The sequence below is a fragment of the Mirounga angustirostris genome, unplaced genomic scaffold (genome assembly GCF_029215605.1).
Source record: "Mirounga angustirostris isolate CCGP_5_RB_7025 unplaced genomic scaffold, mMirAng1.0.hap1 SCAF_2, whole genome shotgun sequence".
Taxonomy (NCBI): Eukaryota; Metazoa; Chordata; class Mammalia; order Carnivora; family Phocidae; genus Mirounga; species Mirounga angustirostris.
In genome coordinates this window covers 196,208,989-196,221,918 of record NW_026991710.1, presented here as the reverse complement: position 1 = coordinate 196,221,918, position 12,930 = coordinate 196,208,989, and the positions used below count along the sequence as shown (strand labels likewise).

The window sequence follows — 12,930 nt, the reverse complement described above, 5'->3', positions numbered from 1 at the left end:
ACAGCGCCTGCAAATTGTGTACCGTGCACGGGGCCAGCGTCTGGGTCCGCACGATTATTATTTCCAGGTTGGGGAACTCTGCCGCCCCTTCCTGTTGCCCGCGGCTTTTGTGCGCAGATCATGCACAGTTCAGCCGCCGGCCCAGTTCCTCCCGTTGTTTTGCCATTCTGCTCTCCTGCCAGTGGGTTTTTAGGAGGCAGATCTCTACCTGCTTGACCCCAGGGCTTGACTTTCACAACGCCCTGTGGAATTCTCTGGGTTTCAGAGCTGGAGCCACGGGCCCGAGTTTCTTTCCTCTCCCATAATTCATGTCCTGTTTCTGATTTGTCATTGATTACACCATCTGCGTGTGCCCTTGGCAACTTCCGGGTATTGTGTGTTCTGGAATCCTTGGCTCTCGGCGTGGTGAGATCCTCACCCCTAAGGTGAGTCCCCCTGACTCTCTGGCCGCTGCCCCTGTCCGCACCAGGGCGCTTCTGGTGACTTGGGTGTTAGAAAATGCATTTTTCACATGTTTATGAGTTTATATTCTTCTCTTTTTGAATTGAGTGACAATACAACAGCCCCAGCTTTGCGCCAATAAAGAGATTTCATCTGTATGTCTCTCCACATACACACAGACCCACAAAACACAGGATCCCGAGCACTGCGTGTCCTTTCCCATCAGGGCTCTGCTTGTTCTCCGAGTGGGGGCAGTGGCAAACCACCTCTCCTCACCGCACGTGAGTTACTTCATCTGTTACACAGGTAATCACCTCTGCCCTGCTTACCCCCCGTGATGGTCGGAGGAGATGGCACAAGAGAGTGCAAGGTGTCTCGCACCACAGTGGGCACAGTCCCTTACCCCTGGGTGACTGGATCCACTGATACAGCAACATTTTCTCTTCTGAAGACTTGTCTCCTTCCCCTGAGTTTCCATTGTGAGCACATCCAGACAATATTTTATTCCCAAAACACTGATCAATTAAAATTTGGAATCAAAGCCCTTGAAAGTTAAAATTACAACCATGTTAAGGCACCAATTTAAAAGAAACTTATTTTGTGACAAATTCTGAAAAGCAATACTCTAAATTTGTTCCAACTAGAAGATCAGCGTGTAAGGTAGGGTCCCTGAGACTTAAGAGTAGTTTGAATCAAGTATTTAAAAGTCTTAAAAAGTGGCTCGTTGTATCCAGTTTCAGATTTGTCATTTGCTTTCCAAAACAAAAGATGCCAAGTTTTTTTTAGTACCTTTATATTTATTCCTATGTTTTATGGGATCTCTGTTTATGTGGACACTAATAAAGTCATGGGGGACCGACAAGCAGGCTTTTTTAGCCATTAGAAACCTCTGAAAAGTTTGGGTTTTGTTTGTTCGTTTGTTTTTTGGCAGAGGGAAAGATGATCAGCACCAAAAAGAAAGTCTCTTTCCCCGAGACGTCGACATCCTAGCGCTATATTCCCTCAGATAAGCCTTTTTATCTCTTCACCGTCTGACCCAACATTTATACTAAGAAACAAAACTCTTAAATGGCTCTTCCATATAAGACTTTCTTCTAAGCTGCAGCTCTTCCTTCGGGGGACGTCGGCCAGGGGTGCCCACGGGGCGTTCAGCCAGCTCAGCCTCTTGGCCCTGCCTTGTACTGCTGGCATAGAATGGTGCCAATTTATGAAGTCTCCAAACAGGGCTCAGCACGTGAAACCTAAGCCACGACTTACTCGTCTGCTCCGTGAGAGTCCCCTTCATGCCCGGTCGCCTGTAACGAGGCCATTTGAACGGTCATGACCATGTTCCCAGTTCATTCCCCAGAGTCCACGTTCCCTCAAACAGCAGGACATTCAGGCCAAGATTCTTGATGAATCACCGCGCCAGAAGGAGCAATGGGGATTTTTGAGACAGAAAATACTTGCGGGCACTTGCATATGTACGAAAACAAACAGGAAAACAAAAACCAAATTCCCGGCACCAGGAAACAAAATATCACCTCCACCTGACATTGGAAGGGAAGCCAGTTCCAGTAATGTTATTTACCCCAGCACAGCCCTAGAACAGAATTCCCATTTTGCATATCAAGACAGTAAGATGAGAGAGTTCCATGTGACTGGGCCAGGGTCTTCAGGGGGGGGTGGGGCGGGGGCGGGATCCCCGAAACCCCAGTGCGTTCGTCGCTGGTCTGCGAACTTTTGTGCTGTAGCCCTGTCTTTTCACTCTCTCCATCCCCCACATTGGTGTTATCACTTACGGCTGGTCTGGCCTTTCACAGAAGACATATTTCCAGTCTCGGGCGCCCTTTCATTGTCTGGGCTATGTTCAAGTGATAAGACATACATTTTATGCCATTGTGGGAACATAATGTAATATGCTCCACAGCATTGCCAAAGGGGGAGAAAAAATTAGCCTCAGCATGGTTTCCTTATAACTTATAAAAAGCATTTGATTTGAATGTTTCCCCATGTCAACGTTTTCAGGAAAAAGATCTCTGATAGCATGTGGGCCTTTTGCAGGCTAACCTAGATCATTGTTTCCCGGATGGCTGACCACAGAACTAGGCCTAGAAAAAAGCTCTCAAATGTGGCATTTTGTGAAGGCAAGGCCACTGAGGGGGCTCAGCCCTTAGGGCGTGTGATTTAACAGATGATGTCGGGGTTCCTCAAGATCCTCTTCATCTACATTTTCACTGCATAGAAGGAACGAGTCACAGGTGGTGAGGCCATGTGCAGAGGAGGAGAAAGGGAAGAACCTGGCGCAGGTCTGCCCCCAGCCCGACCCCTCCTCAGGACACTGCCTGACCCCACCCTCACCCAGGAGCTCAGCAACCAGTCAGAAAGTGACGGCAGACTCTTAAGACGCAATCACAGACGATACGATGAATTATTTTTGTTTTGAGTTGCTCTCAAATGGATGACATCTACCAGGATAGAAATGAATGAGAACTAAAACTGACTGTACATCTCATGTGTTTAAGTTTTAAAAAATATATATATGACTTTAAAATATATATTTTTTTTTTCTTTTTTTTTAATTAACTGCAAACTTCTGAAATCGCGAGCGTTAACTTGGATCGATCAGAAAGTAGACTTCCCCTTTATTGTATTCACTGGTCAACTAGTGGTCCTAGATGGTGATCTTTGAACTTTCCTGACCTGTCTCATTCGGCTTCTCTCTGTTACATTTATGCCAACTGACCTCCAGTCACCGTGTGTGAGCATCGTCGGTGATACAGAAGTTAAAAAGCATCATGAAGACAAGCAAAGTGGAAAATAAAAGACCCTCCTCTGCACCTTACTAGCCAAGGCACAGTTTTTAAGCCTCACTTAAAAACAAAAAAACAAAGTGGAGGATGAGAATCGGCTCCATATTCAACTCAGAACCGGGAAATCATGTGAGCACTGTGACATGTTATATCCACCACTAGAAATGCAGTCATCGGTTTGGGGAATCACACCGGCCACTTAGAGGCCAGCACTGAACATTTGGGTTTTGACAGGTGCACAAGACTGTCTTGTGCACAGATCCGCGGGGAGGGCCCCCTGCATGTGCTCTCCCGGGCAGAGGTAGGTGCTCGAGTGTGAACTCTAGCCCTGCGTCTGGGGCTGGGGGTTAATGGCCATAAAGAAACTTCACAGCTCAACCCCCTCATGGGACGTTGCCAGTAGTTTAGGCTCTTTGCTTACTGACCTAGTATAGTAACACTCTAGACAAGGGGGTTCTCATGGGTCTTTGGAGCATGTGGAGCTTCAGTTCTTTCAGGGTTACGTGTTAGGCCATTAGTATTGAGCATCATAGAACCTAAAGTGATGAACCTTTTGTTATGGACTGAATTGTGTCTCCCCAAATCCGTATGTTGAAGTCTTGACCCCCAGGACCTTAGAATGTGACTGTGTTTGGAGACAGGGGCCTCTCACGAGGTGATTAAACAGTATCATCATGGTGGAGCCCTGATCTCACAGGACTGGCATACTTATGAGAAGACAAGAGACACCAGGGATGCGTGCACAGAGGGAAGGCCACGTGAAGACAGAGAAGACAGCCATCTGCAAGCCAAGGAGAGGCCTCAGGAGAAACCAGATCTGCTGGCACCTTGATCTTGGGCTTCTGGCCTCCCCAGGCTCTGAGATCATAAATTCCTATTGTTCAAGCCTCCCAGTGTGTGGTGCTTTGTTAACAGCCACCCTAGCAGATGAACACTGCTGGAAACGAATTCTGAGATCATGGTAGAAATCTGTGCCTTTTATTAAACAAAAGATCTGAATTTCTCTGCCAGAGCCACTTGGTGAATTAAAGATCCAGCATTCCTAGGCACCCTCTTCTCCGTTCAGACTCTTCCTTTGTAAAAAGTATGATCTTAATGCCACGGTCAGTAAGTGGGACTTCTCCTCTGTGCAACCACTAACAGTAGAGGTTCTCAGTTGGTGCACTACAGAAACTGATGCTGAAGGATCCAGCCTCTGAGTAAAATAAAAAAGAAGCTGTTCCCAATTTACAGGAAGAGAAAAAAATACTTGGATGAAATTCTCATTTTTTTATTCACTTTTTCTTAAATTTTGATACTTGAGGATGAATGAATACATAGCAATAAATACAAAAGGATGTCGGAGAAAATGAATAATAAAAGTGTATCAAAAAGAAGATAGTAGGAAGGGAAAAATGAAGGGGGGGGAATCAGAGGGGGGAGACAAACCATGAGAGACTATGGACTCTGAGAAACAAACAGGGTTCTGGAGGGAAAGCAGAGTGGCAGGATGGGTTAGGCTGGTGATGGGCATTAAAGAGGGCACATATTGAATGGAGCACTGGGTGTTATACGGAAACAGTAAATCATGGAACACTACATCAAAAACTAATGATGTAATGTATGGTGATTAACATAACATAATAAAATCTTTAAAAAATGTATCAAATATTAACAAAATCAAAGCAAAAGTTTTTTGAGAGCTGAAAAAGAGTTCTTTGGGGGAAAAAACCATCAGTAGTCAAAATCCTAGCAATACTGAAAAAGAAAGGAAGAGAAAGGGGTCCAGTGAACAATACTACAAACTGGGGTTGCTACTGCAGATACAGTAAGGATATTTAGAAATCATGAGAGCAACCTGAATAAATTTTTACCAGCAAATTTGAAAATAGGTAAGATGAACAATTTCTAAAAAAATATTACCAGAATCGACTCAAGAAATAGAAAATCTGAACAATTTCAACCATTTAAAAAACTAAATGATAAATGTATGCCTCTCACCCTCCATCAAAAAAGACACCTGCATGGAGTGACGTCAGCAAAATGGCAGACTAAGAAAATCCAAGCTTCCATCTTCCCCACAGAAACACCAAAAATCCCCCGACAGAACTGATTCTGTCAGAACCAAGTCTGTAGGAATGCTGGAGAACAATCACAGGTTTACAGCAGCCAGGCCAAAGGCCAATCAAACAAAGCCATGTTCAGGGCGGTAGGGAAACTTTGTGGCTCCTTAACTCGTGCCCCACCATCTTGGTTTCCTCTCCTCGAATGCAGCCCTTATTTGTTCTAGTCCGCTTGGGAGATACCAGAAAGACTGACTTGCTCACTCATCTCAAATAACACATGCAGGGAAAAAGGTAGACACTGCCTTTAAAAGCTACAAGGTAGGCAACAAACGTAAAAATAGGTAAAAAACCACCACCACCACCACCACCACCAACAACAACAACAACCTTCTGTGTATCAAGGGACACAATCCATCAAGTGAAAAGGCAGCCTATGGAATAGGAGAGAATATTTGAATTGACCGCCCTAAAATAGGGGTCAATATCTAAAAAATATAAAGAATTTCTACAGCTAAACAACAACAATAAAACGATTAAAAAATGAGCTAAGGACTTAACCAGACATTTCTCCAGAGGAGATATACAAATGGCCAATAAGCATGTGAAAAAATGTTCATCATCACTAATCATTAGGGAAATGCAAATCAAAATCACCATGAGGTACCCCTTGAGGTCCATTAGGATGGCTACCATAAAAACAAAAAACAAGCACTGTTGAGGATGTGGAGAAACTGGAACTTTGTGCACCATTGGTGGGAACGTAAAATGGTGCAGCCAGTATGGGAGACAGTACAGTTGTTCCTCAGAAAATTAAACAGAATTATGATGTAATCCAGCAATTTTACTTGTGTTATACACCTAAAAGAATTGAACAAATATTTGCACACCTGTGTTCATAACAGCATTATTCACAATAGCCAAAATGTGGAAGCAAGTCAAGCGTCCATCGACGGATGAATGGATAAACAAAATGTGGTCTGTACATACAATAGAATATTATTCAGCCATAAAAAGAAATGATATTCTGATATATGCTACAAAGTGAATGAACACTAAAAACATGTTTAGTGAAATAAGCCAGCCACAAAAGGACAAATATTCTATGATTCCACTTACTGAATTACCTAGAATAGACAGATCCACAGAGACAGATTATAATACAGTTTACCACGGTCTAGGAGGAGGTGAGACTTGGACTGCCGAGTGATTATTTAATGAGTGTGGAGATTCTATTTGGGATTATGAGGCAATTCTGAAAATGAGCAGTGGTAATGGTCACATAGCATTATGAATGTTCTTAATTGTATACTTATAAATGGTTAAAATGGTAAATTTCATGTCCTGTCTGTATTACCACAAAAAATATTTTTAAGATACTGTTAAAACTATCTAGGACAGGTAAGTTTTGCCAAACATTACAAATTATTGCAGAGAAAACTAAGAGAGAGGGAAGGTATTCATCTCATTTTATAAGGCTAGCATGATCTTGAACTAAAACTACTTAAATTACAGCCCAAACTCATTTGTGAATATGGATATAAAATTCCAAAATAAAATATTTTGCAAATTAAATTTAGCAGTGTGTTAAGAAACATGCAATCAAAGTATAATCAAAGAATGTAAAGATAGATATTATTAAATCTTTTTTCTAGTCCACTAGTTTTCTTAGATGTTAAAAAGAAAAATCCAATATCCAGTCATGATAAAGACTCATTAACTAGGAATAAAAGAAAACTTTCTTAATGTGATAAAGAGTATCTATAGAACACCTACAGTATATCTTTTATTTAATAATGAAAACCTTAACTTAAGGTTTAAGCAAGTACAAAATACATATGACTGCCCTTACTCTTTCAACAGAGATCTAGAATTCCTAATCAAAGGGATAAGATGAGACACACAAAGGAAATGTAAGAGTTATAAAGGAGGAGACAAATCCTCATATTTGCATACGATACAGTTGTCTACATAGAAAACTCTGGGAGAATCAAGAAACAATTATAACTGAGCAAGACTGGTCCTTGTTAGATCCACTTGGTAAAATCATTAGCATTCCTATATCTAGAAGTAAATAAATAGAAAACATAAATAGAAAAACTAGCGAATTCAAGGCTAGCCCTGTAATAGTGTTTTACTCACATTTCTTGGGTGGGAAGTGAAAGTTGGTATACTAGGCATAAACAATTAGACTATCTTGTCTGTGACACAGCCCACATTCTTGGTATACTCTAAGTTTCCAATATGTGAATGTCTCCAGCATAGTATCAGAGCAGAAAAAAATGTTGAGAATGCTCCATTATTTTAGACCAAGCAATTGGTCTATGACCATTGGTCTATGGTCTATGACCATTGGTCTAAGCAATTGGTCTATGACATATGATGTCAGGTCATTCACCTATTCATTCAATTTATATTTGTTTTGAGCACCTATCATGTACTGAGCATATTCTAGGCACTGTTGGAATAGGGGTTGACAAAGCAGATACAGGACTTGCTCCTGTGGGACTTACATTCTAATGAAGACAGACAATAACATTTTTAAAAATCCTGTTGGTGATAAATGCTACAAAGAAAACAGGGTATGAGTATTTACAGGGACAGTGAGGTTGGCCCCTTGCTGAAGAGCTTGTATTTGAGCTGAGACCCCAGTGATGAACACAAGGGTGGGCTTGTGTCGATCTAAGGGACTGGCCTCTCAGGCTAAGGGAACAGCTAGGATCAAGGTGGAGAAGAAGCAGAGGCACTGGAGTGTCTGAAACCCAGCGAGAGAATTAAGTGATGAGAAATGAAGCTGGGGAAGTAGCCAGAGGCTGGACCATGGTGAGAACTTTAGTTTTAGTTTTTGTTCTGAGTATAAATGGAAGTCACCAAAGGATTTTAAGCAGGGGAATGCATATCTTTCAGCGGAAGCAGAGAGAGCAGTTTTGGACTCTTGTGGCGGTTCCGGTGATAAATGATAATGGGTGGTCACAACTAGGGGCATATCAGTGGGGGTGGTGTTAAGCTGCCAGACTTTAAATAAAAATTCTAAAGCCAGTTGGCCTTGCTGATAGACTGCACGTGGTATACCAGGAAAGAGGAGTCAAAGATGACTCCTAGACTTGAATTTGAGCATCTGAGAGAATCTTGACATTCCTAGAGATCAGGATCCATTGAAGAAGTCCTGAAGGGATAGGGGCTTGTTCAGACAGAAGAGGAGCCTGCAAGACTACTGCACAACAGAGGCCAGGAAGTCTTGTTTGGTGTGGTTCCAGAGAGAAGTGAGATCAGCAGATGACAGTTACACGGTGGGCAGTGGCCGGCTCATTAGGAGAAAGGACTTTAGGTTCATTTGTGACCGGCTGGGCCCCACTGATAAGGGTGCCTTCCGTGTCATGCGCCTGTCCTAAGTGTTCCCAGAGGCTGGGTGACCCTCATCCTACAGAGCAGGAAAGCCGATGCCATAACTGAATGAATGTCTGGCTACATGGCCACTCCCATTTCAGCCCTAGAATTGTCCGCTTCTTGTGATAAGATAAAGCTCCCAGTGGGGTCCTGAGTGTTCTAGCACTCTCCACACACAGTACCATTAGCTACTGGCAATGGGACTGTCAGTTCAATAAAGTGACTTGCCCACCACACTATAAAAAAATAGCCAGCAGCATGTTCCTTCACTATCCTAATCATCAGACCACACAGAAGCACAGCCAGTAAACTAATTTATGCATAAATGTGTGCCAAGACCTGCTAAATAGCCTTGTTAACATAAAACAAACACAATCTTTTTTTTTTTTTTTCCCCAATTTCATGGGAGCTGCTCATGTACTGTTTGTCTTTCCCCTGGGCAGGACTGGCATTGCTCTGATGTCTGTCCTATTGGTCACATTTCGTGGGGTGTTTGAGGATTGTTCATATGATGTGACATTGGAATTTTGGGGACGTGGCTGTCTTCAGATGACAAATGAACTTAGATAAAAATCATTTTTCATGTGTGTGCTTACACGTTTGGGAGCCAGCTATCACTCCACCGTCAGGTGCTTTTCTGTCCTGACTCCTGAGTTTGCTCACTAATATGCACCAGCACAACACTACACAGACCTCAATGCCATTTCTCGCAAGTCCATGGGTTGATTCCTCACGTAGCACCATCACAGAGCACACCAAACCACGTGGGACGGGCCAGCCACCGACTGTTGTGAGGTCACATTAGGATTCTGTTTTATTTTATCTAAATTTAAAACTTGCTCCTTCTCCAGTCAACCTTTTTTTCTCCACCAGAATGAATGAATGAATGAATGAATAGATGGATGCATGCATGGATGTGTGGAGTGACACTTGATTTCATGGTCAAAGACTTCAAATAGAGAAATCTTACAACCCTTCCTTCAACTACCGTAAAGATGGAAGAGAGCTTTTTTTTTTTTTTTTTTTTTTTACTTTTCAAAAACATATTTACATAGAAATAAATGTATATAAACCTATAGGTTGTTTGAGGGTTTTCCGATAGATGGAAGGTCACACATTGTTCCTTGGGTTTTTATTTAACTCCGTCCAGGAGAGCTTCCATTTTAACACATAAGCAGCTACTCCGTTCTTCCTAACCTCTGGCGGGAGTGTAAGTACTCCACGCACTCATTATTAGATGTTTGGGATGATTTCCCCTGTTTCGGCTATTAAAAACTTTGTGTGTGTGTTCTAATTGGAAAGATTTGAATTCAACTTTAAGAAATCCTTTTGAGCCATAATTATTCAAGCGCGATGCCAGGCATGAGTATTTGTACGAAGCAGATTTGTGCCCTCGCTTAGGCGTACTTTAAGTCTCGATACACGCCGTTGTGCGAGTTTATACTTTTACAGCCTACGGACATCCCCGTTTCCCCACATCCTCACCAGTGTTGGGCATGACCCATATTTTCAGTATTTGGTGATCTGATGAATTGAACAAATAGATCACATTACTTAATTTGTTGTTCCCTAACTACTAAGTTACTGATGAGTATGACTGTCTTAGAGAGGGGAATCTAGATTTTGTGCATTGCTTATCCTTATCCCTGGCCTATTTTTAAGTTGGGCTATTTTTTTTTTCACACTGTTCTGCTATAGAATACTTCTATAATATGGACCCTAATCTTGTGTTGTTAGTGTAAAATTCTCTCAGCCTCTCTCATCTTTAATTCTGTTTATTGTGTATTCTGTGTTACAGAGGTTTTAATATTTAATTATTAATCTTTGTGGATTCACATGCCTATTTTTTCCCAAGGCACATGAATTTGGGTTTCACTTTGGAAATTTGTTTCTACCCCCTGAGCTTTAGAACTAGTCTCCTATCTCTATTATTACTTCCATCATTTTTTTCATGTTTACAGCTTTAATTCATCTGTTATTTATTTATTGTGTGATGTGAAGGGATCATTCCATCTGTTTGTAACTCACCCATTCTGCACTGATTTTTGAATGCCCTTTGACTCATCTGTTAACTTCCCATATATGCATGGACACATTTCCGGACTCTGCCAATGATCCATTTATCTGGTTCTATGCTAATTACATACTGTTTTACTACTGTAATTTTATAGTATGTTTTGGTATCTAGTATATCAGATTCTCATTATTCCTTTTTTTCAAAATTGTCTTGCTATATATTTTTTCTTTCATATAAACATCAGAACAAGTGTGTTACTTTTTTATAAGTGTGTCATTTTTTGAATTGCTTTAAAACTGGGTATAGGGAAAAGCTTTCTACCTATGGTTCAAAGTCCAGATGCAGTAAAAGATTTACATAATCTGAATGCACACATAAAAACGGTTTTGCATAAGAGAAGTCAAAAGGCAAATGACAGAAAATATGTACACTTACCATGAATAAAGGACTAATACTAAAATGTAAATCATAATAATGCCACTTCAGTGCAGTGTGAAGTAAGTGGTTGTGCTTAGTACCTCTAATGGTTCTAAAAGTTACATCAGGTATATTAATTTTAGTGTTACATCATGTATATAGTATGTATAACAAGTGTTAGTGCTCCTCCTCTCTGAAATTCATCTCACCACTTCAGACCTCTTGTGGGAAAGTACATTTGTACTAGACAGGTCACAACTAAATTCTGAGACACTATCGGGACCTACAACTAAGATGGGCCACTTTGTCTTCTATTGTCTTCCTGTATTCACAGAACAAACCTCTTTTTGACTTCCTATCTGCTCTCGCTCATCATTGTGGCATCTTAATATCCTTCAGCATAATTTGTCCACCCCTGTGGATCATAATAGTAATTAGTAAGTTAACTATAATTTAATTTGTAATTCCATCAGTGCTGCCAACCCACTGCATTCCTCTCTCATCCTCCTACAAGCAGGGCTGGGAGCAGTACCGTCTCCTGCATCCCTAGCTTATCCTGGACCAGGGGACTTCTTGTGACTTTGATGAAATAACAGGCTTTCAAACAGACGGGACTTCAGAGCTCACTAGTCCAGCTTCTTCAACTGAAAGATGTAGACATGAGTTGTAGAAACGAACTCTGTACTCTGCATGAAGTACTCAGCTAGGTAGATAGGATAGATACACGGCCTAGAATGTGTAGTGCTGTATGGGAAACTTACATATTTATATAGACTTTGCCTTGTACCAGAGAGTATTTTCTGTAGCTAGCAGAGATTAGAATTCTGGTCTCTCATGCCACAGACCGGCAAACTTTCCACCCTAACACAATACCTTGCCGTGATGGCAACACCCTAAGTCCCGTATCTATAGGAATATGTGCCTGCTGAGCCCTTAAAATGTGGCTAGTGTGATGGGGGAACTGAATTATTTATTTAATTTTAAATAGCCACATGTGCTATGCGGACATGTAGACAAGGCAGCTCTAAGCCATTTAAGACTTTAAAATAGGACCTTGCATGTATACAAAAAGGTGGTTATTTTACTGTATGGTTGGCCATTATAAATACTAAACCACTTTTCTCTTTCTCTAGATTCAATCACTCAGCACAAGGTCTGTGCCTTTGACAACTATCTGTTGCCGCAATGATGGGGCCATCAGTCAATACCACGGGGCTACCGCCAACAGCTCACAAAGTTGTCTTTGGACATTCACATGAGCAAACACTCAAGAGAAGGGATGGATGCAGAAACGATGCCTTTTTATATCATCACACATGTGCCTTGTGGTTTTTATATAAAGAAGCTCCTCCATGTGACTTTCTGATGACTGAATGTGTGCTTTACAGAAGCACTGACCAGCCCTATTTGGGCCTTTTCTATGTAATGCCAATCTTAGTATTTTAGTGATGATCACGATTAAGAGGTCATAGAACCTTGTTCATGGAAGCACCATACTGTTAAATAAAGAGTAGGAATTCATTTAAGTTGTTTTATTACTGAGATCAAAGAACCCCTTAAGTTTCTGGGTTGGACTCGAAGATCTTTACTGACATGTCATATCCTAGTACTAAGGATATCAATCAGTGATTAGGGTTACTTTTTACCTACCTGAGATTCTTCTCAAAATAATTAATGAAAACAGATGTGGGAGCTTGGCAGTAATTAATGCCACCAGAGGAGCCCTACTTCTCCAGGTTAGTTTATGGTGAGGAGAGCATTACCAACAAGAGATCATGGCCTCCACTGGCTGTACAATGCTTGCCATTCCTTAGAGGAAATTGGCAGTGGGGCT

At 41.5% G+C, this 12,930-nt stretch overlaps 1 protein-coding gene across 3 annotated transcripts in view; it reads left to right on the top strand.

Moving 5' to 3' along the window:
• MCPH1 (microcephalin 1) overlaps window positions 1-12,615 on the top strand; it is a 266,528-nt gene extending 253,913 nt beyond the window's left edge. For all 3 annotated transcript variants that reach the window (XM_064585715.1, XM_045879585.3, XM_064585716.1), the window contains one exon: window positions 12,230-12,615. In XM_064585715.1, the coding sequence (XP_064441785.1) occupies window positions 12,230-12,355 (126 nt within the window). In that variant the 3' untranslated portion in view covers window positions 12,356-12,615. The remainder of the gene's footprint in view (window positions 1-12,229) is intronic.
• The last annotated feature ends 315 nt before the right edge of the window (window positions 12,616-12,930 follow it).